At 42.3% G+C, this 27,755-nt stretch overlaps 1 protein-coding gene across 3 annotated transcripts in view; it reads right to left on the bottom strand.

Annotated features, from left to right (window-relative positions):
* Positions 1-27,755, bottom strand: part of LOC114663726 (sperm-associated antigen 1-like) — a 121,422-nt gene that overhangs the window by 71,315 nt on the left and 22,352 nt on the right. For all 3 annotated transcript variants that reach the window (XM_051935497.1, XM_028817648.2, XM_051935498.1), the window contains exons 5-9: positions 12,294-12,364; positions 1,183-1,298; positions 828-933; positions 472-602; positions 254-360 (exon numbers count right to left, since the gene is read on the bottom strand). In XM_051935497.1, coding sequence (XP_051791457.1) covers positions 254-360; positions 472-602; positions 828-933; positions 1,183-1,298; positions 12,294-12,364 — 531 coding nt within the window. The remainder of the gene's footprint in view (positions 1-253; positions 361-471; positions 603-827; positions 934-1,182; positions 1,299-12,293; positions 12,365-27,755) is intronic.

Here is a 27,755-nt window from a genome sequence, read left to right as displayed (position 1 = left end):
TAAATGTGTACAGGGCTCTGAGCTATGTAAATGTGCTAAATTAAAATAAACTGAAAACAGACAACAGATGAATGAATGGGATTTGAATTTGTACAGTTACCTGCATAACATTCACCATTTTTATTAAGCATCTTAATTTTTAAAGTATACGTTTTAATGCATCTTAATTAGAATACTGATAATACTGTGAGATGCAGTAGACTGAGAAGTTATTTATGCTAATGAAAAAAGTACATTAAGAAACAATGCATACCTTTGCTGTGGGATTGCTTGGTTCAGCTTGTATTACCTCTGTCAAATCTGCAATAGATGCCTTAAAATTGCCTGTATTCAAGTATACGGTGGCACGGCGGAGAATTCCTAGAAAAAAAAAAAGCAAGGTTTAACAGTTCCTTATAAGGAAACAGAACTATTATGCAAGCAAATATTACATTAACATGATTATTACTGCAACTGTATGGATTTACATACCTTTAAGATTTTTAGGTTCCACTTCTAACACTTTCTGACAGTCATTTAAAGCATTAGTCCACTGGCAAAGCTTAATTTCTGCTTGGGCTCTGTTGTTATAAGCTGCTACTGATGGCATCACTGAAATACTCCTGTTATGTAACAGTATGTTTACAATAACTGTTTAAAACTCTTTAAACCAAATTCAACAGCTCAGTTACAAACAAACACAAATCAATAAAATCACATGTACTTAAATGATGCTATTCCTGCCCAATTTATACAGTGTTCTGCCAAAAATTTTAAATAGTCATAAATTTAAAATGGTCTTATCTAAATTATTCTCCCTATATTCCTGTACAAGAACTGTACAATACCTTGTGTAATAAGTTATGGCCTCGTCATAATCTTTAGCAGCAAAAGCTTCATTTCCTTTATTTTTTTCATGGTTTGCAATGTATTTTTTTTCTATTTGTGATAAGTCTAGGAGATAAGAATTGAAATTAGTCATTAAGAAAGGACTCAAAAACATAGTGAATTTAACAAAAACATCATGGAAATTCCCACTAGCAATATGACAGACATACGGTTTTACATCTATTTAACCATTCATTTTCTACAGGATTAACACATCTTAATAGCAAACATTAACGTTCATTCACCTTCCCATGGCAAAGAACTGCTGCAAGTTACAAATAATGTGTATTGACAACATTTGCCAAGATTTCTTACCTGCACAATCAATCTCTCTCTTTATTTCCGACAAGCTGCTTCTGCTAACGGTTTGGACACTGTCTTCTTTGTCCTTTTTTTCATCAACTTCAGCACATTCTTTGTCAATATCAATCCTGAATGGAAGACGAAAGGGAAGCAAAACACATAAAGTGATACCTAGTTACATTAAGTGTTTTTACAAATATATACAAAAATTAGGATGAGAGAAGTAACCTGGTTGTTTACATGTGTGAGTACAGTTATGGAGTTCTCCTCTGACAACATACTATGATTTCATAGACATGCACTAAAAAAGATTAAACACCATCAATGACCACCGTCAATCTGAAAACAAGAATGGAGCCTGCAGCTGCTGAGCGGTGTGAGGAGTATTAAAAGTAACTTAGTTACATTACTCACTACTTACAAAAAAGTAACTAAATATGGGATATACAGTAGTTACGTATTGTAAAATGTAATGCAGTATAGTGTGTTACCTTCTTCTTTTGTTTGAAAAACTGCACATTTGACTTGCCAGGATCTGTTACTAAATCCTAAGCACTTCATGAAACTGACCAAAATCAGAGAAAAACACAATTTTTTTCTGTGTTTTATAAATACATGTGCTATGAATGAAGTAAATCACATCCAACCTCTTTTCCCATCCTCTTTCTTCTTTGATCTCATGGAGGCAAAGTGGTGCAGTGGTTAGCACTACTGACGCACAGCTCAGGTCACCTTTTTGGCTACAATAAATGATCCAGTGTAGTTGGCAGACATTTCCCTAGCCCCCAGTGACACTATAAAGATGACTTCACCATTTCAATCCAGTCAAATCTAATTCAGTTAGTCCGCACTCACTGACTTCAATGCATTTCACAGAGTTAACGATATTCTTGAACACTTTTGTGACTTCTCTGAACTAGAGGTGAAGCAAACACTGCAGATTTCGCTCATCACTATTTACTAATAGTTTCTGTTACTGGATTTCATGCAGCAAACTCTTTTCTGCTTAGCTGTGCAACTGAGCCCTGAAAAGGAGAGGTGTACTGGTGCATTTGCTTCTTGCTTTACAGCCAGTGCAGCTGGAATGGTAACAATGCAGGTATTTTTACTTTAATAAAATAAGTATGGCATTAGGTTACTCATTACTTTAAAAAAGTTATTAGATTACTTAACACACTGTCACACGCATGCATTTAGGAGACAGCTAAAGGGCCTGGGGAACTGTAATATTACACCCGACCAGGGGGTGGCAGAGTGTGCTGACTGTCTCTCTCAGTTTCTTGCAGACCATTCCCGGGAAATCTCACCAGGTTCCGGTGCCTCTGATGATATCACTTCCGGCTCCGGTGCCTCTGATGACGTCACTTCCGGCACCGGACTAGATGACATCATTTCCTTTCCCAGCCCTTAAAACCGCCATCTTACCTCCAAATAATCAGTTCTGTTTTGGACTCTGTCTTGTGAACAAACACTAAACTTTTTCAGCTGGTAAATAATATACGGGTGGCTGCCCCAAATCTTTATGATGTCTGAAGTCTCATTACTATCAGAGTGGCGTAGTCGGCAGGATGGTGGTTCCCGAAAGAAAACGGGACAGGACCAAAGAATTGATCAGGTGAGAAAGTACTGGGGCAGAGTTTCCTGGTGGGGAGTCTGTTCGGGGATTAGGAGTAACTTGGGGCAGGCTCCGCTTCCTAAATACGAAACCGGGCTAGTATTTTCTCAAAGGAAGAATATGGATGAGATTTATAGACGTGCACTGGTTCCTATGGAGGAAACAAAGGGGGCTTATTATGTTCTCTCAGAGGAGAGAGCTGAGCCACCCATTGAGGTTAAGATCCCAGATAAAAATGGGCTTTCCCCAGGCCAGCAGGTAAGAATATTAAAAAAACTGGGAGTTAGATCCAGAGCGATCTACCTGGGAGCAGGCAGAAGCTCTCTGGGAGCAAACATCCCATTGGCTAAGGCCGTTTAGATTAACACCTTTTCAAATAGTGCAGCAGGTTGCCTGTTTTGTGCTATTAAAAGGACTCCCTAAAAATGTTGCCCAGCCGGCCTGGGGAAAATTCCACAACATGGAGTAGCTTATAAAGCTCCTGGAAAAATCTAAATTGGCCTCACAATCTGAGGGAGCAGAACGGTCCTCTAGTGGATTTCATGGGGATTACGTCACACAAACTAGGTCTCTTTCATATAAACCGGAGCCTGTTCCAAAGTTCCCGGACCTTGGGGCGAATAAACTGCCAGGGGACAAGGAGGGATGCAGGTGGATGGGAAGAGGCGATTTATGTGCACTTGTCAACCCCCTAACGCTAACATATACGGGAGTAGTAATAGTTAATGGATAAAAAGTAGAAGCACTCCTTGATACCGGTAGTTAACATTTCCATTGTTGCTCGCCGATATGTACTACCGCGACAGTGGATAAAAACAACGACCTGTATTACATGTGTACATGGGGCAACCCGTAAATATAAAACCATCCAATGTTTCATTAGCTATGGAGGATCGCTGAAAAAAATTACCTTGGCGGTCCTCCAGCATCCACTTTTCACTGTGATTCTCGGACGGGACTGGTCAGATAATAAAAGCGGTGTACCAATTACTACTCCCGAAAAAACCTTCGCCGTTTTTGCGTCTCTTGTCCAGATTGTCAATTACGGCAAATTCCTAGGAGGGACAGAGATCCTCTCATTCAACTTCCATTAATTGATGTTCCCTTTGAGAGAATTGGGGTCGACATTGTAGGACCCTTACAGCCCTCAGCCCGAGGACATAAATATATATATCAGTCCTCGTTGATTATGCTACTTGATATCTGGAGGCTGTTCCCCTGTGCTCAGCCACGTCGAAAATAATCGCATGTGAACTTGTAGGAGTCTTTGCGCGTGTCGGCATTCCTAAAGAGGTCCTTATGGATCAAGGGGCGCCATTCACCTCGGAGGCGTTCAGGGAAGTTGCCAAGTTATTTAAAATAAAACACTTAAAAACCGTGGTGTATCATCCTCAAACCAACAGTCTGGTGGAGGGATTTAATCAGATTCTCAAGCAAATGCTTCACAAGGTGGTCAGCGAGGACAGGAGGAACTGGGATCAGTTCCTCCCCCTCATACTCTTTGCCTATCGGAAAGTCCCACAAGCCTCTACGGGGTTTACGCCTTTTGAATTGTTATATGGATGACAACCTTGGGGATTATTGGATATTTTGAAAGAATGATGGGAAGGAGAGGCCCTTCCCTCTACCAATATATTGGAGTATATCGTGCAGTTACATGATCGATTTGGAAGAATTAGACCTTTTCTAAAATGTCACAAAGCGCAAGCAGCACAGGCCCGTTATGATCGTGATACAACCCTCCGAGAGTTCCACCCGGGAGATCGTGTCATGGTCTTAGTTCCCACCTCCCACTCAAAATTACTTGCCCACTGGCAAGGACCTTATGAAATTAAGGAGAGGAAAGGACTCGTCGATTATTTGGTGAAACAACCCAATCGTTGACCAAGCGAGCAGATCTATCATGTGAACCTGCTGAAGCCATGGAAGGAAAGGGATTCTGATCCCACCTCTGCTCAGTCCAGTTCATTCTTTGCTCACACCATCAACCTTAATTTTGGTACAGAGTTAAACTCTAACCAGAGATGGGAACTGGAAGCAGCTATCCTGTCCATACCAGAGGTGGTGAGTAAAAAACCCGGAAGGACCTCTCTGATTGTGCATGACATAGTGACAGCACCCGGGGTTATCAGAGAGCGGCCCTACCAACTTCCCGAGGCAAAGAAGATAGAGGTGGAACTTGAAATCAAGTGTATGCCGGAACTAGGAGTAATAGAGGAAAGTTATAGTCCCTGGTCCAGCCAAATTGTATTGGTTAATAAGCCTGATGGGAGTTGGAGGTTTTGCAATGACTTCCGTTGGCTTAATCAAGTATCCCAATTTGATGCTTATCCAATGCCCCGAGTGGACGACCTCCTCAAGAGGCTTGGCCAAAATAAGTTTTTGACCACACTTGACATGACTAAGGGGTACTGGCAAATTCCTTTAACGGATTCATCGAAGGTTAAGACCGCGTTTAGTACTCCTAGCGGACATTGGCAGTATTGTGTCCTTCGATTCGGGTTACACGGGGAACCTGCAGCTTTTCAGCGTCTGGTGGATAGATGTTAACTCTTCATCTCACCTTAGCAAAGAGAATAAACGCTGGCAAAATGAACATCCTCCTGAATCTGCGCTATCTGTTCCAGAGCATCCATTTATACATTCAAAAAATCATTCTTTAAGAAATTAGATCAATCATAACATCACTCATCAGGAATTCGAAATGGCCTTGCATTCAAAAGGCATCTCTACAAAGATCTAAAGCAAAGGTGGCATGGCATCACTTAACTTTTAAAGTTACCACTGAGGAGTAAAAATACATTTTTGGTAATTGGCAGAAATTCGTGAATTTACAATGTTCTGGCTTGCAATGGAAAATAATGTTATAAATCTTTGTATGTCCTGCTCTGTGCTACAATCAATACTAATTATCAGCAAACACCAGGAATTGAGTTGTCCACCATGGTTTTAAAATATGGAAACAATGCAGGACACATTCCAAGGTAGAGATTCCAAGCTCTCATCTGTTCCAATACATAATAATCACCTTTTTCACCCTTCTCATCTCCACTCAGTAATTAACCTATGGAAAACTCTGGGGACAAAGACACAGAGATCTTTATATAGACAAACGTTTTTGATCTTATGAACAGTTTTACACTCCAAATTCAACTATCTAGCTACTGTATACACTTTTTTCGGTATACAAAAAAGAAATTATGTTAAGAGAGAAATCTACCCAAATTTCCATATCTCACACCCATATAATAATAATAATAAATGTTATTTATATAGTGCCTTACCCATTCTCAAGGTATTTCACATAGTTTCAGAAAGAACAGCACGGTATATGCAAAATTGCATATAAATATTTTGCATAGAACACTAAAATGGATAAATACGGGATATACAAAGCATTAAAAACAATAAAAGACAGTAAACCAGAGTAAAATACTAAATTCAATAGTAGAAAAAAGCTTGAACAAATAACATAAATTTGTGATATAACACACACACAAATTATCCTGAGCATCAGGACTGAGAGGTAAACTGAAAGGGGCAGAATGTTAGCGTAAGTTAAAAAGCCTTCATAAACAGATGAGTTTCAAATTGTTACTTGAAAGGAATGAATTGAGTCAGCTGATCCAATTAATTTTGGGAGGTCATTCCAAAGTATGGACACTATACAGTGTGGCACCCCATCCGGGACGCCCAGGAAAACAGGAGGAGGGCTCATTCCTCCTCCAGACCATGAGGGGGCGTCCACCCTGGTTGTATTGGGGGCAACGGGTACAGGGTAGGGGCCCGTGGTCACCGCCAGGGGGCGTCCCCCTGCCTGAAGGACCCTGGACCCCAGTGCTTCCGCCACACCAGGAAGTACTGGGGAGAAGAGAGGGAACACCCGGAGTGCTTCCGGAAGGACAGCCGGCACTTCCGCGGGGTGGCCGGTGCACACCTGGAGCACATCCGGGTAGTGATAAAAGGGGCCGCCTCCCTTCATTCGAGGCTGGAGTCGGGTGGAAGAGGACGAGGTCTGGAAGGAGAGAGAAGGAGGCGGTCTGAAGGAAAGGCATTGTGGTATTGGCCTGGACTTTGGGGGAGTCTGTGGGTTGTGTGGCACAATAATTGTAAATAATAGTTGTATAATAAACGTGTTGGGTGACAAAACGATGTCTGCCTGTCTGTGCCCAGGCTGTTCCCCACAACAGCTGAAGGCACGGTCATCCATAGAGTGCACGTTAGTGTGGGCACAACAAGATTGCCAGAATCAGGGGACCTTAGTGGATGAACAGTAGAGGCCATTTAAAGCTTTGTAGGTTATTGGTAGAATTTTATATTCAGTCCTGTAAGAGGCAGGGAGCCAGTGAAGGCAAAGTAGGATGGTTGTTACGTGCTCACTGTTGCTGGTTAGTGTAAGGACTCTTACAGCAGAGTTTTAAATCAACTGGAGCTGTGATATAAGATTTGAAGGGGCACCTGCCAGTAGGGAGTTACAATAATCTATGTGGGATGTGATAAAAGCATGGACAAGTTTCTCAGCATTAGAAAAGTAGAGGAATGAGAGAACACAGGATATGTTACAGAGGTGATAGTAAGAAAGTTTCTTAATGTGGTTTATGTGGGTGGAATAAGAAAGGGAGGAATTAAAAAAATAACACCAAGATTCCTTGCATTAGAAGGTGGTCTGATGAGATCAAGTGTGACTGAAAAGCAGCTCATTGTTTTAAATTCTGCTTTAGTGCCAGTTTGCAGGAGTTCAGTTTTGTTGCAATTTCATTTTAAAGACTTCTGCTCCATCCTGGTTTTAATTTCACCGAGACAAGTTGTGAGCTGAGGAAGCTCAAATAAAGTTTCAGTTTTAACATAAAAATAGAGTTGAGCATTACCTGCATAAAAATGATTACCCAGATCAAATCTATGAATAATATGGCCAGAGGCTGTACTTTCAAAGAATCTACCCTTCAATGATCCTTGGTGTTACAATCATTCCATATCCATGAATGGTTAATGTGCGTAAGGATAAATGTAACTGTCATACGTCATGTCTTGAACATGATGAGCTTAGTGTGTAAGGTAAGAAGAAAACTTAGCAACTTTGGCAGTAACATATATCACAACTACTATTCAAAGGAGGGTTCCAGTTAAAGCAAGGTGAAGAAGCCATAAGCAGCCATTACCATGGAGCATCATGCGACTTCCCCACTCTTTAATCCTTGTAAGAATTACATGTATGCAATGACAGGTCCAGCTTGAATGCAATTACTTTACAAATGAAGTGGAGTCATAACCTCCTTAACTTTCATAACAAATGCCACATTTCCTTGAAAGAACAATTACTACTCTATATGTCATTACACATTATGTTTATAACAAACTCAATAAAAAAGTTATTTCAGTCTTATTGGGAAACGGTGTATAGCAGAGTACCATGCAGTTTCCAGGAAATGTTGTTCAGGCTGGTTTGTTCGGATGCTAATCTAATAGTGTGTAATTAACATTGTATAGCATGTTTTTTTACATTTTACCTTATTAATAATAAATAATATTATGATCCGCTGTGGCAACCCCTAATGGGAGTAGCCTAAACAGAAGAAGAAGATCTTATAAATAATATTATGAATTACTTATGAATGCTTTGAAATTGGGTGGCACGGTGGCGCAGTGGTAGCGCTGCTGCCTCGCAGTTAGGAGACCCGGGTTCGCTTCCCGGGTCCTCTCTGCGTGGAGTTTGCATGTTCTCCCCGAGTCTGCATGGGTTTCCTCCGGGCGCTCCGGTTTCCTCCCACAGTCCAAAGACATGCAGGTTAGGTGGATTGGTGATTCTAAATTGGCCCTAGTGTGTGCTTGGTGTGTTTGTGTGTGTCCTGCGGTGGGTTGGCACCCTGCCCGGGATTGGTTCCTGCCTTGTGCCCTGTGTTGGCTGGGATTGGCTTCAGTAGACCCCCGTGACCCTGTGTTCGGATTCAGCGGGTTGGAAAATGGATGGATGGATGGATGCTTTGAAATTACTTTAGTGGTTTTTTTGCAAGAACTGGTAACCAATGCTAGAGTGGGTGTCAGGAAAGACATCTGGCCATAAAAATCATACTGAAACCTACAGTATAAAACATCAACCCCACATAGACGTTGAAAAGATGAAGAGGAAGAAGATGAAGAAAAAGATTAGGAGGTAACATGATCAAAGTGTTCAAAATTAGCAAGCAGTACCTTCAAAAACTAATTTGATGTAATTTTGGAGAAATTAGGTGAATATGATTAACAAACTTTGTTGGGCTGAATGGCCTGTTCTTGTGAAAATTGTTCTAACAGTCATTGGGAAGCCCAAGACAGAAACTGTTAACACAGCTGTATAATAACATTTAGCATTCTGAAATCATCTTTTCCTTGAATTTCCTAGAAAAACAGTAATTTCTTTTGTTTAAAAAATGTCCAGGTGTGAGTGCATTAAAAAAATAATTTTTCCACAGTTAAACAAAAAGAGTAATGGGTTCATTGGTGTCAAAGGGAAACAGGCAGATAGACATAAGGAAAGAGAATCTGTATTGTACTTTTAAAAACATGCCATTTTATAAGAACATCCTTTGTTAATTAAACCTAGTTTTCAGTATTGCAGCAGCCCTGAGCCGCTAAGCCAGGACACAATCAAACCTAATATAACATGCACCCCACCAATAGAACACAATTCAAACATACAGTCTAGTTACCAGATGATGATATGGATAAATATCTAGGGAATAGCCTTCTCGAAATTTATTAATTTTGTGTGCGGTGCAAAAGAATGTCCAATGTTGATCTGATACATAATGAAAGGACTGTGTTCTGCGTAAAGACAACACCAAATAAATAAACCCCACAAACAAAAACAGATAATGAACAAAGAACATACAGGTGCTGGTCATAAAATTAGAATATCATGACAAAGTCGATTTATTTCAGTAATTCCATTCAAAAAGTGAAACTTGTATATTAGATTCACTCATTACACACAGACTGATGTATTTCAAATGTTTATTTCTTTTAATGTTGATGATTATAACTGACAACTAATGAAAGTCCCAAATTCAGTATCTCGTAAAATTAGAATATCAATTAAGACCAATGCAAAAAAAGGATTTTTTGAAATGTTGGCCAACTGAAAGGTATGAACATGAAAAGTATGAGCATGTACAGCACTCAATATTTAGTTGGGGCTCCTTTGGCCTGAATTACTGCAGCAATGCGGCGTGGCATGGAGTCGATCAGTCTGTGGCACTGCTCAGGTGTTATGAGAGCCCATGTTGCTCTGATAGTGGCCTTCAACTCTTCTGAATTGTTGGGTCTGGCGTATTGCATCTTCCTCTTCACAATACCCCATAGATTTTCTATGGGGTTAAGGTCAGGCGAGTTTGCTGGCCAATCAAGAACAGGGATACCATGGTCCTTAAACCAGGTACTGGTAGCTTTGGCACTGTGTGCAGGTGCCAGGTCCTGTTGGAAAATGAAATGATGTGCGTGGTGGTTCTTGAAGCACTGACTCCAGCTGCAGTCCACTCTTTGTGAATCTCCCCCACATTTTTGAATGGGTTTTGTTTCACAATCCTCTCCGGGGTGTGGTTATCCCTATTGCTTGTCCACTTTTTTTCTACCACATCTTGTCCTTCCCTTCGCCTTTCTATTAATGTGCTTGGACACAGAGCTCTGTGAACAGCCAGCCTCTTTAGCAATGACCTTTTGTGTCTTGCCCTCTTTGTGCAAGGTGTCAATGGTCGTCTTTTGGACAACTGTCAAGTCAGCAGTCTTCCCCATGATTGTGTAGCCTACAGAACTAGACCGAGAGACCATTTAAAGGCTTTTGCAGGTGTTTTGAGTTAATTAGCTGATTAGCGTGTGGCACCAGGTATCTTCAATATTGAACCTTTTCACAATATTCTAATTTTCCGAGATACTGAATTTGGGACTTTCATTAGTTGTCAGTTATAATCAAAATTAAAAGAAATAAACATTCGATTAAACATCAGTCTGTGTGTAATGAATGAATCTAATATACAAGTTTCACTTTTTGAATGGAATTACTGAAATAAATCAACTTTGTCATTATATTCTAATTTTATGACCAGCACCTGTAAATCTAGGATAAACTGATTTTCGGCTTGATCACCAAAAGTAATACAAAAAGACAATTTCCAATCAAATATTTCCTCATGAAACCAATGACTCTTCCACATTAGCACTGAGGCACTTTTACCTATTGCTACTTACAAAATTGCTTGAAATGTTTCAGACTTGTTGTCTATTATTGTAAAGAACTGGATTCTGCAGTTCTATTACATTGCCATCTGTTACTTTAAATCTGTCATTTTGAAACCTAAAAATTTTTTTTTGTGGTTAATTTTTAGTAGATTTATTGGAACGTTTAGGATCATGGTCATGCTGGAGAATACACTTATTTACAAATGTCAAACAGAAGGCCTGATATTTTGGTGTAACTATGAATGTACAGTTCTTTCAGGGACACCAGGTTTTATAGATCCACAGTCATCTGAGCAGCCCTAAAACACTCCCACCCCCTTGTGACAGCATTTCATTAGTAGTGTTTTGTTAGTAGTGTTACATTTTAACTAAATATTGTGTTTTATTTTGGTCAAAAAGACACTCTACAATATATAATCATAAGGAAAATACAAGCAGTGTTTTTTTTTTAACAAGAAAATGTTTTTCTACTGGCTACCCTCCACACAAATGCCATTGCTATTCAGAGTCTGTTATGTTGTTGAAGTATGAACACAGCCATAAGTTGTGACAAGAGAGTTCTGAAAATACTAGGGTGTGGTCTGAAAATCCTTTATGAAGATGTCTGAGGTCTCCACATATCATAGTGTATTATACTATACACTGTATGTATAGTGAGAAGTAAACGAGCAATACCAAATTTAGTTTCTTACCTTTATATTGCAGCCCCCTTCACATAGATAGATAGATAGATAGATAGATAGATAGATAGATAGATAGATAGATAGATAGATAGATAGATAGATAGATAGATAGATAGATAGATAGATAGATAGATAGATAGATAGATTACTTTACAATATACTGATCATTAGCAGCAGGTGAACCAATGAAAAACCCAAACTATTTTAGTCCCTGGTTATACTTACTGTAATGAACTAATACAACTTGTGGTTTACATACATTTGTATGGGAGGTAATTCATATTTACTTCTTTCTCTTTCTAATGCATTCATTGTTCGAAATATAAATTTGCGCATATAAACAATTTATTAAAAAAAAAAAACAATGACTATGCTAGATTAAGTCATGGTGAAAATATAAATAACATTTCTTACTTTTCAAGCTAAAATTTTTCAGTATAAAAAAATGCTACATATAAAAATTGACTTTCAGACATAATACAGTAAATCAATTCTAAGTTTTTTTTCTTAACTTTCTGTTAGAGTTCTATAGTACAGTTACAGTGCAGTACAGTGCATACAGTATGTTACAGTTCTAAAAATTTAATGTGATAATGCAAATTTCATGAACTTACTTATCCCATTCCTTATAGTCACGAGGAGCTATTCTTTTCTTTCTTTTAGGTTTTTCATTGATACCTTTCTCCTATAAATAAAGGATACATCATTTATTAACGCAAAGATTTTTCAAAACTGTATTTTTCAGTCAAAGATTGTAGGTAGAGATCTGTCCAGGAAAGCACACCAGTCATCTACAGGACAAACGCAAATCATGCTTACAAAATTGGTCTTGTCCTCTTATGGTGGATGAATACTTCAGATCCTGCTTATGCTGGAAGTGGTGCTTATTGTTGCATTTTTTTAATTAATACTTGTGATATCCTATCTTTTAAGAATCCTGGTGCAACTTTTAAAAGCAATGAGTACATTTTCAGGAAAACAAAGGGAATAGAAAAAAATACCTTTAAAGAGCCACTGAAGTCTAAGTCAACATCAGTGGCATATCATAGTTTGTCATAAGTTGAAGAATAGGAGACAGATATAGAACCTGATCAACAACTGGCATCAGAGCACAACATGGGAGAAATATTGAAGATGCTCCTGAATTAAGGATGCTGATTAAATTGCAATTGGGCTTCATATGAAGATAATTAGGAGATAATGTAATGTGCAAGAGTATAAATAAAACTCATATGCTTGTAATGTTTATTGTGATTAATATATGACATGTTCTCCTGTTTCTTGCTTTCACCAATTTAGAACAGTGGTTCTCAAACTGTTTTGGACCATGGATCACTTTGTCAAAGTGCGAGATATGGCAGACCACCTATTGAACAATACACTGTTCTATGCTTGACATCACTTCCGGGTCCGAGCCTATGGAAGAAGACCTTGCTGGCTCCGGCCCCTGTGATGTCACGTCCAGGCTCAAGCCTATGGCTAAAGACCCTTATGAGCCCGACCCCTTTGACCTTACTTCCTGTCTTCCCCTTTAAAAGCCTCCACCTTTTCCCTATTCCCTCAGTTCTGTTTTGGACTCGGTTCTGTGCACATCAGTGCTATCATTTATTTGCAATTTGCAGCCAGGAAACCAAATATATGGGTGGCTGCCCCAAACCTTGCTATGGCGCTTTGTGGAGTTTGTGACAATATACATACATACATACATACATACATACATACATACATACATACATCTATATATATATAAAATCCTTATGTGCGTCCAGGTGTCCGTGTGTGGGTGTCTTCTCGTGAAGTGCGCATGCGCGGGGCACGGTGCGATGCGCGATATTACTGTCAGAGAAAGTTAGAGGCGTTTTACGGAAATACAAACCAGTATTACTGCGAGAGGAAATTAAAGGTACACAATACAGTGACGCATATTACAGCCACATACAAGCCAGTATTACTGTCAGAGGAGATTAAAGGCATATTACCGACGCGCACGCCTGTATTACCGCCAGAGAAAATTAAAGGTATATTACGGACGTACAAGCCAGCGGACGTATAAGACGGTATCCTTCAATAAGGGCGCACACAGGCATCCTTCAATAAGGGCGTGCACAAAAAGCTTGCCTTTTTGTGCGCGCCCTTATTGAATAGAGCCGTACAAGACAGTATTACTGTCACAGAAAATTAAAGACACACAATACACGGCGGCAGCCCACGAAGAACGGTCAGCTCATCAAGTAAACATCAACAAAAGAAAGGCTGAAAGAAAGAAAAATACGACCAACAAAAAGAATGAGGTCAAAGTCCCTTGCCATTTAATATAGACTGTTCCTACTAATGTTTATGCACTACTGTTCTGGCGCCCATTATTGTAACGGGCAAAATGACTAGTACATACATAATAGAGATGTGGTATGTTTCTAAAACTCACAGGCAGAACTGACTCTTTTTAATTTATGCCCCTTATGCCACAGACCTGCGGCGACTAAGTTATTAATAATCAAATTCCTCCATCTGTAGGAGAGCTGTGGCAATAACCACTGCCAACCCTTTAAAAGTCCTCTAACAATGTCTAGTACTCATTCCAATGTCTTTGTCTCAGAAGTCTCATCTCTGGGAAATACTTCCAGATTTTCAGACCTCCTTTAGTCCACACATAGTTCACACTGCTGAGCTCTTAATCCAGTTCACACTTACAGAAAACACTTGCTCGAATCTTTTGAAAACCTGAAGCATCCTGTCAATGTCTTTTTGGCTTTCAATCAGCACCATAATTTCATCTTCACAGAAAACTGAGAGTAGGGGACACCCAAGAACAAACAATCCCCCTACTTACTGTCTGTAATTCCATTAACAGTAGGCTTAATAGCCAGGGAATATAATATATCCAACAAAGAACAAGGGTCTAATCCCCTGACGCACTTTAAATGAAGTTTTAAGACCACCATTGATCTTTAGCACACTTTGAATATCACTATAGAACATCTTGATCTTCAAAATAAATCCAGATTTGAAACTAAACACCACAAACAATCATGGAACACCCTGTCAAAAACCTCCTGATTGAGAGAAAGAAGTCAAATATTAAAACCAAGAAGGTTTTCTGCTTCATCCAGAGAGCTAAAAATGTAAAACTGACCTTCAATAACTACTTTCATTTCAACAAGGTACAAGAGATTGTATCTGATTTTAGCTCTTTGTGGGCACTGTTTAATGCTGTAGAATGCAGCACATTTAGCAGCTGTTGCAGAGGAGGAATCTGGGAAAACACAAATGCGTTTTTTTTTTCCAAATATAGTTTCCTCTTTCAGTCTCAGAAGAAACATCAAATTTTCATTAGCGTGTAGTTTGTTGAAGCAGACAGACAATCAGGCTTCTTGGTTTTGAGGCATTCGATCCACATATACAGTAGGCTGCTGAAATTTCAGTGTCCAATTTCCAGTTATTTTAGAGAATAGTTCAGCTGTGAATTTCACTAGGTTTGGACTTTCATGTTTTTCAGGGAGACCTTCGATTCTGATGTTGTCCCTCCTGAGGTAAAGTTTGGTCTGCAGCTGAGAAAGGTGGCCATTTTAATAAAAAAATAGTTCTAATTGCCACACTCGTGTGTGGGGATGTAACATGGTAAAAGCGGTTTTCCGTGTGCACTGCGGGTGCTGACGGCCTTGCACTTAGTACACAGGTGCAGGATCGCACGTAACCCTAATTGGCACTTGGAGCTGCTGATGGTTGCAGCTTTGCCACATCCCTGTTTTAAAAGGGGATACACGAGTGCGAAGGGGAAAAAAGAACACAGATCAGAGGAAAGGTGAAAACAGACTGGCCAGTGACAGAGAGGTACACTAATAACATGAAGGACATTAAAAGGAACACAGAGAGGCAGAGAGAGAGCGAGAGCGACCGAGTTTATGGAGTGAGCCTCAGGACCACGGGAGCTGAAGGTAGTGAAAGGGGCGCTCCTACTGAGAGCACTGGAGTAGGAGCAGCCCGATTGACAACGTCTCCTTGCAAGGGCCAAAGGTGAGTGGCAGGGGAATCGTGTGGGGTTCGTCAGGTTGTCCTGCAGACAAGAGCGGCATTTGGGGGTGGCAAGTGGGGCGACTGTCCCAGGCCCCGCTTATGAGGTCTGCGTGTACCATTCGAGCGGATTTGTCCAGTTATATTCTCCAGTATATTTATATGAAAAGAACTCAACCTCTCGACCATGCACAGAATTCACTCTAGATCCATATGTACAAAGCATACAATTATTCAGCTGAAAATCTTTTCTCAAGCACATCTATCTTGTTTAAAATTGTCCAAAATGTTTCCAGGGCAAGATCCAACCGGCAAACATTGGAATTGAGCTCCAGTCTCATTGGGTCGTATGTTTTGGCCGTGCACCAAATTAACATCATTCTGGACAAAAATCTAACACTAGAATACCTGAAGCCTACGAAATAACTTGTAATCCAATTCCCTCGTACCTCCTCATCAGCATCTTTTGTTTTGCAAATGTGTCAATCGGCACCGGCAGCAGGCAGCCTACTATCCCATCCTCCCCATCAACGCAGCTTCAGTCATACACAAAGTTCTCCCAGCTCAAGTCTGTTTATCTGGGTGTGAGGTGCCTTGAATTGTATAGGGTAAATAATATATCATTATTTGGAACACAACATTTCATGTGTGTTCTGTGTCTACAACGATCTGTGTAAATGTAGGATGACAGGAAATGTAAGGCAAGAAATGCTGAACACATAACTAGAAAAGAAACTTCATGTTCTACTAATAATTGGCCAAATGCTGACATGAAGTGTATAATGTGTGAAGACTGATGTCCAAATATTAAATAAACACTTTCACAAAAGACACATATAACAAAACAAGTGCGCTTTTTTCCCAAGAATTTAACCAAAGTAAAAGAAATTGTGACAGGATACGACACACTAGTGCTGGGCGGTATGACCAAAATTCTATATCACTGTATTTTTCAAGATTGTACCGGTTTCACGGTATTCGACGGTATTTTTTTCCCATGCATGAGTTAATCACATTTTCCACTGCAATTACTGCAGTAGACTGGCTAAGAATAACCTATTCCACTGTCATGAGAATTGTACATTGTACAAAAAAACATTTTAATGTGCACACAAGTATTAATACAGGTTTGCATGGCTCCATAAAGTGATAGTTTTCAAAGGGGGGGGGGGGCACTAATGAAGAGAAGGAATCACACTGCATGACAGTTGCTGTCAAAATATAGAACCTTTTTATTGAACAAATTTTGCAAACCGCTTAAACTAAAACTTTGACAACAAATTGTCAACCATCCAAAGAGGCATTTAGTTGTATTGCATTGAACATGTCTTAGAAAAGGAATAAATGGCAAATATTTTTTGTAAACCAACTACACTTTGTTAATGTTAACAATCTCTGTCCACTGACATGTTAAAGTGACTTTTTAAACAACTTTACCATCATTAAACTGCATAATATAATAAATAATAACAATAAAATAAATAATAGTGCAACTTCCAGTAATAATACTATTACATCAAAACTTCAAGTCCAGGTACATTACACAGTATTCACCAAACTAAAATAAAACAACTGCAACTTGGAGATGACATCTTTACCAACTGAACCGTCATTAAGGCAAATTGCATTAATATAGGCCTTGCTTCAAGCTAAGCTATATTATATTATATATTTATTTATATATATATATATATATATATATATATATATATATATATATATATATATATATATATATATAATAAATAATAAAACTTCAACTTGCATTTATAATACTATTTGTTGTTTAGTGGGTCAAAAAAAACAAAAAAAAAAATGGTCCGTTTTTAAATCCAGTTCGCCGTGTCTGTCTTCGTGGGCGTGATTGCTCGACCGCAGGGAGTTGATGAGGTGATTGGGGCGAGTCGCATCTGATCTTTCTCAATTGCTTCATCGGCTTAGTGTGGCGTGTGAATAAGGCACTGAGCCCACGGACGGAGACGTATATTTATGGGCCGGCAGGATGGGGGAAGGAAAAAAGAAAAGATAGAACACAAGGAGGTTAAAGAAGGGAAAAGGCAGTCATGGGAGACGATCCAGACACCAGGAAGGAGAAGGCAGCACGAGCTGGGGCTCCGTGAGGGAGTGCAGGCTTAGGTGATCTAGGGGCTGGTTCACCCCACTGAGTAAGCGTGTGGAGTGGGGCGAGCAAAATGTAAGACCTCCAAATGGATCTGAGGAGTGACTGAGTGAGCACGAAGGAAGACGGGAGGTGTGCCGACCTCGGACGGTCTGGCTACGCAGTGTGGCGGCAGCCAAAACAGGGGTTGGCAGAAAGCAGTTCGTGCTGCAAAGGCTCCGTCAGCAACGCCAGTGAAGGGTGAGCCGTGGAGACAGAAGGTGGTGTGCTGCGATCGGGCAAGGAGAGAGACTGCATTTTAACGGATATATTTATTATGGATTTTATCCCCACATTTCACTGGCTTTATGGATTTGCTATTTATTTGGGTACTGTATTTTTCTGAACACTGTCCAACGGACACTTTTGGTTTTACTTTGACTGTTTTTAACAAAAGCACTTGAGCACTTTCCAACATCCCCTGGCTTCAATGAGATTTCTCAGCTCATCTCGGTCATAACTATCAACAGTGTTGGTTCAACAGACTCCCATTTGGGAAGAGGGAGTCTGTAGGGGACCGGCACCATCACAGTATTACACAGTAACCAGATGCATTACACAGTATTGAAAAAAAATAAAATAAAACAAGTACAACTTGGCTTGCAGTATTATCCAGTAGTATAGAAACAGTATTCATACATTTGAAAATAATGCTCCACATCCGACCTTTTAAAACCAAAGTATCTACAGATAACAGACACAGCACCTTTTTTCGTCAAAAGTTCTTCTGTGTTATCATGTTCAACTTTCGTCTGCTACAGCTTCAGTTTCAGAATGTTCCCTGTCCATTTTCACCGCTCAATACCTCCACTAACATGTACTCTGTTGGATGCGAATTTTGCGGTGCACCAGTGAAAAAGGTCCCCCTTAAACAGTTTCCCGCTGTGCCACGTTCCGAATGTTGTTTAGGCTATTTAAACCGGTGTTCCGGTATAAGAAAAATCCATATCGTAACAAAAATAAAAAATGGTTTTTGGTATGAACCGGTATACCGCCCAGCACTACGACACACACACCCACATACACATCTGCTTGGCTGGTGCAGAGGTAAGAACTGCTGTCTCCAAATCGAGAGGTTGCGGGATCAATTCCGGGGCTATTATCCATTAACTGTTTTGAGTAGTGAGCAGCTATTTATTACTACTATTATAGAATAAGAAACATACAATTAATTTATTTGAGTCTGTAACAGCAGGTGTAAATTTGTGGTACTTGTAAAAGTAAGTGTTTTGCTTCATTATTCACTTTTATTCTCTCTGTCACATTCACACTCACCCCAATCTGACACTGCTAGTTTTCAAATAAAGAGGTGCTATAACAGAGGTGAACTCAGATGAGGATGAGGGTTTTACATTGGAGAAAGAGAACAGAAGCCCTCCCCACAAGAAACGTTCACTCACACATAAGACCAACAGGTCTAAAGGCGAAAAATGGCACTGTTTGGATGCAGCAAGAGGTTGGGTGTCATCCTGCTAGTGAATCTGCCAAACGCATGTCCTTCAACGAAACAGCAGGGCTTACAGAGCTCGACAAGGTATCATGCAAAGTCCTGTTTGTGATTATGTTTTGTGATAGTCTTACATTTACTGTATATGTTACTTATATAAAAGGCAGATTGAATTTTATTTACGTATTTACCTTAAATTATTTACTTATCTTCCTACAGTGTTAAGTCACAAGTGGACTGCAGAGCTTCCTGTGTTTGATCGACACGGGCATGCTGACAAAGTACATGTGCAATGCTACTTCATTATGCAAATGACTTTAGCTGCAGGTGGAAGCTCTTGTCGCACTTTACGCAACTGTTGCTATGGTTCTGCTTTTGTCCAAAAACAACACCATAAGCTTTATGTCTCTGAAAGTCTTTCTCCTGGGGACGACTGGGATCTTTTCCTGAATAAGGAATGATATTGCACATGTACTTTGTCAGCATGCCAGTGTCAATCAAACACAGGAATCTCTGCAGTCCACTTGTGACTTTACGCTGTAGGAAGATAAGTAAATAAATCAAGGTAAATAGGTAAATAATATTCAATCTGGCTTTATATAAGTAACATATAAATGAAATCGACCATCACAAAACATAATCACAAACAGGCTTTTGCACGATACTTTGGCAAGCTCTGCAAGCCCTGCTGTTTCGTTGAAGGACATACGTTTGGCAGATTCAATGGCAGGATGACACCAAACCTCCTGCTGCATCCAAATGGTGCCATATTTTGCCTTTACACCTGTTGCAGCTCCGTTGTTCTTATGTGTGAGTGGATGTTTCTTACGGGGAGGGCTTCTGTTCTCTTTCTCTGATGTAGAACCCGCATCCGAGTTCACCTCTGTTACAGCAAGTCTTTATTTGAAAACTAACAGTGTCATATCGAGGGGAGCATGAATGTGACTGATAGAATCCATCTATCCATCCATCCTCTTCCGCTTATCCGAGGTTGGGTCGCGGGGGCAGCAGCTTCAGCAGAGAAACCCAGACTTCCCTCTCCCCGGCCACTTCTTCTAGCTCTTTCGGGAGAATCCCGAGGCGGTCCCTGGCCAGCCGGGAGACATAGTCCCTCCAGCATGTCCTGGGTCTTCCCCGGGGCCTCCTCCCGGTTGAACGTGCCCGGAACACCTCACCGGGGAGACGTCCAGGAGGCATCCTGATCAGATGACCGAGCCACCTCATCTGACTCCTCTCGATGCGGAGGAGCAGCGGCTCTACTCTGAGCCCCTCCCGGAATAACTGAGCTTCTTACCCTATCTTTAAGGGAGAGCCCAGACACCCTGCGGAGGAAAACTCATTTCAGCCGCTTGTATTCGCGATATCGTTCTTTCGGTCACTACCCATAACTCATGACCATAGGTGAGGGTAGGAACATAGATCGACTGGTAAATTGAGAGCTTTGCCTTATGGCTCAGCTCCTTTTTCACGATGACAGACCGATGTAGAGCCCGCATCACTGCGGACGCCGCACCGATCCGCCTGTCGATCTCACTCTCCATTCTTCCCTCACTCGTGAACAAGACCCCGAGATACTTGAACTCCTCCACTTGAGGCAGGATCTCGCTCCCAACCCTGAGAGGGCACTCCACCCTTTTCCGGCTGAGGACCATGGTCTCGGATTTGGAGGTGCTGATTCCCATCCCAGCCGCTTGACACTCAGCTGCGAACCGATCCAGAGAGAGCTGAAGATCACGGCCTGATGAAGCAAACAGGACATCATCATCTGCAAAAAGCAGTGACCCAATCCTGAGACCACCAAACCGGACCCCCTCAAAACCCTGGCTGCGCCTAGAAATTCTGTCCATAAAAGTTATGAACAGAATCGGTGACAAAGGGCAGCCCTGGCGGAGTCCAAGTCTCACTGGAAAAGGGTTCGACTTACTGCCAACAATGCGGACCAAGCTCTGACACCGGTTGTACAGGGACCGAACAGCCCTTATCAGGGGGTCCGGTACCCCATACTCCCGGAGCACCCCCCACAGGATTCCCCGAGGGACACGGTCGAACGCCTTTTCCAAGTCCACAAAACACATGTAGACTGGTTGGGCGAACTCCCATGCACCTTCCAGGACTCTGCTAAGGGTGTAGAGCTGGTCCACTGTACCGCGACCAGGATGAAAACCACACTGTTCCTCCTGAATCCAAGATTCGACTATCAGACGGACCCTCCTCTCCAGAACTCCCGAACAGACTTTTCCAGGGAGGCTGAGGAGTGTGGTCCCTCTGTAGTTGGAACACACCCTCCGGTCCCCCTTCTTAAACAGTGGGACCACCACCCCGGTCTGCCAATCCAGAGGCACTGTCCCTGATGTCCATGCGATGTTGCAGGGACGTATCAACCAAGACAGCCCTACAACATCCACAGCCTTGAGGAACTCCGGGCGTATCTCATCCACCCCTGGGGCCCTGCCACCAAGGAGTTTTTTGACCACCTCGGTGACCTCAGTCCCAGAGATGGGGGAGCCCACCTCTGAGTCCCCAGGCTCTGCTTCCTCATTGGAAGGCATGTTAGTGGGATTGATGAGGTCTTTGAAGTACTCCCCCCACCGACCCACAACATCCCAAGTCAAGGTCAGCAGCGCACCATCCCTACCATATACAGTGTTGACACTGCACTGCTTCCCCCTCCTGAGACACTGGACGGTGGACCAGAATCTCCTCTAAGCCGTCCGAAAGTCATTCTCCATGGCCTCCCCAAACTCCTCCCATGCCCGAGTTTTTGCCTCAGCAACCACCGAAGCCGCATTCTGCTTGGCCTGCCGGTACCATTAGCTGCCTCCAGAGTCCCACAGGACAAAAGGGACTGGTAGGAATCCTTCTTCAGCTTGACAGCATCCTACACTCCTCCTCGAACCGCCACCTTATCGTGGTGGAGGGGTTTGCGTGTCCCAATGATCCTAGGAGCTCTGTTGTCCGGGGCTTTATGCCCCTGGTTGGGCCACCCAAGGCAAACTGGTCCTAGGTAAGGGATGAGACAAAGTGCGGTTCAACACAACCTCCTATGATGAATAAAAAATTTGGATGGCGTTTTCCCTCGCCCGGACGCGGGTCACCGGGGCCCCCCTCTAGAGCCAGGCCTGGAGGTGGGGCTCGATGGCGAGCGCCTGGTGGCCGGGCTTGCACCCATGGAGCTCGGCCTGGCACAGCCCGAAGAGGCAACGTGGGTCCCCCTTCCCATGGGCTCACCACCTATGGGAGGGGCCAAGGAGGTCGGGTGTAGTGTGAGTTGGGTGGTGGCCGAAGGCAGGGACCTTGGCAGTCCGATCCTCGGCTACAGAAGCTGGCTCTTGGGACGTGGAATGTCACCTCTCTGAAGGGGAAGGAGCCTGAGCTTGTGCACGAGGTTGAGAGGTTCCGGCTAGATATAGTCGGGTTCACCTCGACGCACAGCTTGGACTCTGGAACCAATCTCCTTGAGAGGGGCTGGACTCTTTACCACTCTGGAGTTGCCCCCAATGAGAGGCGCCGAGCGGGTGTGGGCATACTTATTGCCCCCTGACTTGGAGCCTGTACATTGGGGTTTACCCCGGTGGACGAGAGGGTAGCCTCCCTCCGCCTTCGGGTGGGGGGACGGGTCCTAACTGTTTGTGCGTATGCACCGAACAGCAGTTCGGAGTACCCACCCTTTTTGGAGTCCCTGGAGGGGGTGCTAGAGGGCATACCTTCTGGGGACTCCCTCGTACTGCTGGGAGACTTCAATGCTCACATGGGCAATGACAGCGAGACCTGGAAGGGCATGATTGGGAGGAATGGCCCCCCCGATCTGAACCCAAGTGGTGTTCTGTTATTGGACTTCTGTGTTCATCACGGATTGTCCATAACAAACACCATGTTCAAGCATAGGGGTGTTCATATGTGCACTTGGCACCAGGACACCCTAGGCTTCAGTTTGATGATCGACTTTGTGGTCGTGTCGTCGGACTTGCGGCCACATGTCTTGGACACTCGGGTGAAGAGAGGGGCGGAGCTGTCAACTGATCACCACCTGGTGGTGAGTTGGCTTCGATGGTGGGGGAGGATGCCGGTCAGGCCTGGTAGGCCCAAACGTGTTGTGAGGGTCTGCTGGGAACGTCTGGCATAGCCTGTCAGAAGTAGCTTCAACTCCCACCTCCGGCAGAACTTCGATCATGTCCTGAGGGAAGTGGGGGATATTGAGTCCGAATGGGCCATGTTCCGTGCCTCTATTGTTGAGGCGGATGACCGGAGCTGTGGCCGTAAGGTGGTTGGTACCTGTCGTGGTGGCGACTGAGAGAATAAAAGTGAATAATGAAACAAAAATGCTTACTTTTACAAGCACCATAAATTTACACCTTCTGTTACATTTGATTTATTTGAGTCTGTATGTTTTTATTCTATAACAGTAGTAATAAATGGCCACTCACTACTCAAAACAGTTAATGATGAAAGCCCCGGAATTGAACCCGCCACCTCTCGACATGGAGACAGCAGTTCTTACCTCTACACCAGCCAAGCAGACATATATGTGGGTGTTTGTGTCGTACCCTATCTCAATTTCTTTCACTTTGGTTAAATTCTTGAAAAAAAGTACACTTGTTTTGTTATATCTGTGTCTTTTGTGAAAGTGTTTATTTGATATTTGGACTTCAATCTTCACACATTATACAATTCACGTCGGCATTTGGCCAATTATTAGTATAACATGAAAAAAGTTTCTGTTCTCGTTATGTGTTCAACATTTCTTGCGTCGCATTTGTGGTATAGCGGGTCTGCGGCTTCAAAAAAAAAAAAAAAAAGGGCCAGGTTTTAAATCCGTATAGCCGTGTCATTCTCCGTGGGCGCGACTGCATGACCGCGGGGAGTTAATGAGGTAGTTGGAGCGAGTCGCACTTGCACATGTGGGTGCAATCGTTCTCAATTGCTTCATTGGCTTCCTGCAGCGTCTGATTAAGGCGCTGCGCTCACAGAGACGGAGCTATATATACAGGTCGGCAGCAGGAAGGGGGAGAGATGTATAGAGAAAAGGAAAAAGAGGTTAAAGAAAGTAAAAAGGCAGTCTTAGCAGGAGGATCTGGCAACCTGTAAGGAGGAGACAGCACGAGCTGGGGTCCTGCGAAGGAGTGTTTGGTTGTGGCCCTCTAGGGGCTAGTCCACCCCACTGAATGTTCCGGTAAGTGGGGTGAGCAAGGCAGGTGACCTCCCGAGGGATCTGAGGAGCGACTACGTGAGCGCAAAGGATGAAGGGAGAAGAGCCGACCTTGTGTGGTCTGGCTGCAAGTCTGGAAGCAGTCAATACGGAGTTCGGCTGAAAGGAGCTTGTTGCTGTGGGGTCTCTGCCAGCTACGCGAGTTATGGGTGAGCCAGGGAGAATGAGAGAAGGAGGCGTGCTAAGATCATGAAGAGTGAGACTGCATTTTTAACATCTGATTTTAAAGGATTTATTTGTTGTTTTTATCTCCACTGAACACTTGTTTTTATGGTTTATTTATTGAAACCAGATGCACTTTTTGTTTGGACACTGTTGTTTTAAAATAAAAGCACTTTTACACTATCCCTTGGCTTCATTAGAGAATTTTCCTCATTTGTCAGCTCATCTCGGTGACATTACCGACGGTGTCGGGTTCAGGGCTCCCGTAAGGACGATGGGAGCATTGGAGCAAACCTGCATCGTCACAGCATTTCCTGTCATCTTACATTTACACAGATCATTGCAGACACAGAACACACATGACATGTATGTGTTCCAAATAACTATTGTCAATAAGTGGACGCTTGAGGGCGCTGTTGCCTCGTGAAACCCAACAGGCAGATGCAGACACTGGTTTAAAAGCCCCCAGAAGTATTTTATTTTCTTCTTTAAAGTGCCCCAAAGCACCTCCACCACCATAAACAAGTAATTACCAATAATAAATGCACACTATTAAACTCAATAATTCTGCTCCTCTCCTCCCAGCAGCTCTGTCACACTCCCTCAAAAGTCCGGCTCACTTGCTGGGTCTCCCATAGTCCTTTATATAGTCATTGACCCGAAAGTGCTTCACCTCTTCTGTTCATGTGACTTGTCAGCACTTCCGAGTCAGATGGAGAATTACATTTTTCTTCAGCCCGGAAGTATATACTACAGTTAGGTCCATAACTATTTGGACAGAGACAACTTTTTTCTAATTTTGGTTCTGTACATTACCACAATGAATTTTAAATGAAATAACTCAGATGTAGTTGAAGTGCAGACTTTCAACTTTAATTCAGTGGGGTGAACAAAACGATTGCATAAAAATGTGTTATACAATGTGTTATATAATGTGTTATTTGTTAATGACAGTAATGATGTTTCTTAATACCGCTGTTGAATTTACATGGTTGAAATATTATTCTGCTATATTTTATTAAACATATTAGTACACTATTTGGTTCAGAATATTTTTCTTCTTGTTTTCCTCCTCTACACCTAGGTGCGTCTAATGGTCAGGTGCGTCTTATGGTGCAAAAAATACGGTAAGCAGATAAAAGGCCTGGAGTTGATTTGAGGTGTGGTGCTTGCATGTGGAAGATTTTGCTGTGAACAGACAACATGTGGTCAAAGGAGCTCTCCATGCAGGTGAAAGAAGCCATCCTTAAGCTGCGAAAACAAAAAAAACCCATCCGAGAAATTGCTACAATATTACAAGTGGCAAAATCTACAGTTTGGTACATCCTGAGAAAGAAAGCAAGCATTGGTGAACTCAGCAACGCAAAAAGACCTGGTCGTCCACGGAAGACAACAGTGGTGGATGATCGCAGAATCATTTCCATGGTGAAGAGAAACTCCTTCACAACAGCCAACCAAGTGAACAACACTCTCCAGGGGGTAGGCGTATCGATATCCAAGTCTACCATAAAAAGAAGACTGCATGAAAGTAAACACAGAGGGTGCACTGCAAGGTGCAAGCCACTCATAACCCTCAAGAATAGAAACGCTAGATTGGACTTTGCTAAAGAACATCTAAAAAAGCCAGCACAGTTCTGGAAAAACATTCTTTAGACAGATGAAACCAAGATCAACCTCTACCAGAATGATGGCAAGAAAAAAGTATGGAGAAGGCGTGGAACAGCTCATTATCCAAAGCATACCACATCATCTGTAAAACACAGTGGAGGCAGTGTGATGGCTTGGGCATGCATGGCTGCCAGTGGCACTGGGACACTAGTGTTTATTGATGATGTGACACAGGACAGAAGTAGCCAAATGAATTCTGAGGTGTTCTGCTCAAATCCACCTAAATGGAGTCAAATTGATTGGGCGGCGTTTCATGGTACAGATGAACAATGACCCAAAACATACAGCCAAAGCAACCAAGGAGTTTATTAAAGCAAAGTGGAAAATTCTTGAATGGCCAAGTCAGTCACCTGATCTTAACCCAATTGAGCATGCATTTCACTTGTTGAAGACTAAACTTCAGACAGAAAGGCCCACAAACAAACAGCAACTGAAAGCCGCTGCAGTAAAGGCCTGGGAGAGCATTAAAAAGGAGGAAACCCAACATCTGGTGATGTCCATGAGTTCAAGACTTCAGGCTGTCATTGCCAGCAAAGGGTTTTCAACCAAGTATTAGAAATGAACATTTTATTTCCAGTTATTTAATTTGTCCAATTACTTTTGAGCCCCTGAAATGAAGGGATTGTGTTAAAAAATGCTTTAGTTGCCTCACATTTTTATGCAATCGTTTTGTTCACCCCACTGAATTAAAGCTGAAAGTCTGCGCTTCAACTGCATCTGAGTTGTTTCATTTAAAATTCATTGTGGTAATGTACAGAACCAAAATTAGAAAAAAGTTGTCTCTGTCCAAATATTTATGAACCTAACTGTATATACTATATAGGGCTATATGGAAAACAAAAATCCCCTCGTCTCCCTGCAGCGTCACACGGTGGTCCCCAGAGTACCCAGCAGGGTTGTGAAGCCAAACTCCATCTTCCATGATGCCCTGCGGGAATCCGGGGCACCTCTAGTCTGCAGGGAAGACGCCATCTAGCGTCCTGGATGTGTCAGCCAGGATGAGCTGCCGGCCGTCTATCACACTATATACTATTTACCCTATACAATTCAAGGCACCTTACACCCAGATAAACAGACTTGAGCGGGAGAATTTTGTATATGACTAAAGCTGTGTTGGTGGGGGATAGTAGGCTGCATGCTGCCGGTGCTGTTCGACACATTTGCAAATCAAAAGACGCTAATGGAAAGGTGCGAAGGATTTTAAGGTGGCCTGGGATTACGAGTTTTTTCATAGGCTTCAGGGATTCAAGTGTCAAATGCCTATCAAACAGCCTTGGTGCCACTCCTAACCCATTAATATCCAAGTTTGGTATACTCCCAGATGGGCTTAAAGTGGACAAGGACAAAAACTGTAACAGTCTTTACTTCGGTATTAGCATGCAGACTTATCTTGCTCAACTGGAAGAATCCTAGCCCACCTCTTT

Source organism: Erpetoichthys calabaricus, chromosome 13 (assembly GCF_900747795.2).
Source record: "Erpetoichthys calabaricus chromosome 13, fErpCal1.3, whole genome shotgun sequence".
Classification (NCBI taxonomy): domain Eukaryota; kingdom Metazoa; phylum Chordata; class Cladistia; order Polypteriformes; family Polypteridae; genus Erpetoichthys; species Erpetoichthys calabaricus.
The sequence above is the reverse complement of the archived record's forward strand: the minus strand, read 5'-3'. Positions and strand labels throughout refer to the sequence as shown.